General features: G+C 38.1%; 1 protein-coding gene across 1 annotated transcript in view; it reads left to right on the forward strand. All coding sequences in view use genetic code 11, as the record gives it.

Moving 5' to 3' along the window:
* EGR_09877 (hypothetical protein) overlaps positions 1 to 2,349 on the forward strand; it is a gene marked incomplete at both ends in the record, with an annotated part of 10,763 nt that overhangs the window by 4,175 nt on the left and 4,239 nt on the right. The window contains 2 exons of the mRNA XM_024499126.1: positions 280 to 392; positions 1,326 to 1,440. Of these exons, the coding sequence (XP_024346472.1) occupies positions 280 to 392; positions 1,326 to 1,440 (228 nt within the window). The remainder of the gene's footprint in view (positions 1 to 279; positions 393 to 1,325; positions 1,441 to 2,349) is intronic.

Raw genomic sequence — 2,349 nt, forward strand, 5'->3', positions numbered from 1 at the left:
GAACAAGTCAAATTGCAATTTCACAGTAGAATATCAACTCTACCGAATGATATTCAGTAGACTTTTTCTAGTAAAATCATGCATCTTAATTTGTAGTGAGGACATGGTGGAAGGCGGGATAGTAGGAAACCTAGCACTGGCGAAGATATATTAAATTTGTAAATTCGCCAGTTTGTATGCTATTAATTCAAACGAATGATCTGTGCAGTTGATTGTAGATATCCTGCTACTTTGAAAGCGCAGTGAGTGCATTTATTTCAAATGTGTGATAATGTAAAGCGCACTTGGAAAAGTTGGTAATCAATTGACTGGTGACAAATATTTTAGCAAATTTATATTAACCGGGTTCGCTAATTACTTCTACAACAAATTAACTGATTGCAAATGCTTAGGTAGTTATTATGCATAACTACAACCCACGGTGGATAATGGCACAATCTTTTTTTAAAAATGTGCACAATGCAATTCAAAAGGAGGCATTTTACTTTGCGGTACTCAGTATAAGTAGTAAATGGGACCGGTGACGTGTTGGCAGGAGATATGTTCAAGCTAGAGTATTAGTGGTAGAGAGCTATGCTCAGCAGCATATACATCGATGTAGCTGTTGAAGGGGATGTAGAGTGGGGTCTGCTGTAGAAGATGATGAAATCTCCTTGCTACTGCGCATTGAGCAAAATTGTGCTTCGATACCCATATTCTGAGCTTGACATGGACAACAAAGCGATTTTGCATCAAAAACGTGGTATCAAGCAGACGGGCGATTAAGAAGTACTAAGACTGTTGTTCAACACCTCTACCTCAAATTGGAAGCCTGCATATTAGAAATAGTATGCGCAACTCTACCATATAATGCCAAATTTTAGAAGAATGTGAGATTTGTGCTCCATCTGATTTGCTAACGATTCCGTCGCTCGTTAAAAAATCTGCATCGCCCATTATCTTACAAATAAATGCAAAGCATGGGCACACGCGCAATACACGTTTGTAACTGTTTGGTTCATTTTGCAGTTCAAAACTCCACTCGTCAACATTTTTTCTAGTTTGTGGAGATCGTGGGCTTTGTGCTCGATCCCACTGTATCTCAGATCGCCTGCTCCAAAAGGAAATAACTACACTCGTCTATTTTCTGCCAAATAGGACCGGAACATGGCATTTGCGCCAGACACCATTTCTTCTCCATTCGGTTCGTATTACGGGACCAAACTCCACTTGTCAATAATTTTTTTAATCTGAGAAGTGCGCAGGATGTATGCTCCATCCGATTTGATTCCACATCGTTCGCACTTAAACGGAAAAGCTACACTTGTCCACTTTCTATCAAATAGGATCAAAACTTATTATTTCTACGAGAATTATTGTTTTCCGTTTATCTGACAGCAACATAGTGGAAATTAGGAAAACTGAACTAATTCCTTTATCATACTTGCCTTGTAGAGTGCGGTAAAATACTCACTACCTCTGCGATGCTTTACAATTTAATACTTTGTCGATAGTATTTATTTCGTCTTCGAGGAATACTTGCCCACTTCAACCAACGAGTTTGCCTAAAAATGTCTTATTGAGCAGCAGAAGCCCAGAACATGCCCATCAGATCACATCTATAACCGATGCACGGGAGTGAGAAAATTGGAATTGGTGATGTGATCAACCAAAATCTTGGATAAATTAAGAAAATAGGTAGTAATTCAAAGCACGAAATAATAGTAACGTAAAAACCTTTAGAAGTAAGTCTAACTTGAGCTGTAAGACCTTGCGTTTTTGGCGAAAATTTTATGCATTCTCAATTTTAATTTTATTTTACTATGTGCAGCTTTTGATTAGTAAACGTTCTTATAATGTGACACGTATTTACTTGTGACGAAATCAACAGGATGTTTTTCTATCAGCCCCTATACCACCCAGTCAGCTTGTCTGCTTATTTATCTACCTACTTATTTATTTATCTATCTGGCTGTTATTGTTCTAGGAGAAATTTCTTGCCAGTGGATGGATATTATGGTTGAATTCTCGCTATGCGAAGTCAAGAAAGGCAGGGTTGTCTCTGAAAGATGGTGATCTAAATAGGGATGATGTAGATGTAGATCAGTGGATTGGGTGAAACAAGTAGAATTGGAGAGCGATACTCGTAAGTCTCCTATTTCCTGGTCCTCATACTCCTATAACACAAAGGCTGATTAGACTTTAGTCTTTCTTAGGATAAGCAGATGGGAGAAGCAAATACAAGCAAGTAAGATTTTTTCCCCAGGTTCTGTCTATTCGAGGTCTTTGGAATGCATTTGAAAAAGTCGCCTGGATTTTAATGATTTTTATCCCGTCAATGATAGCCGAAATCATTCAATTAAGTGATTG

This window comes from Echinococcus granulosus, assembly GCF_000524195.1.
Source record: "Echinococcus granulosus chromosome Unknown EG_S00172, whole genome shotgun sequence".
NCBI classification, from domain to species: domain Eukaryota; kingdom Metazoa; phylum Platyhelminthes; class Cestoda; order Cyclophyllidea; family Taeniidae; genus Echinococcus; species Echinococcus granulosus.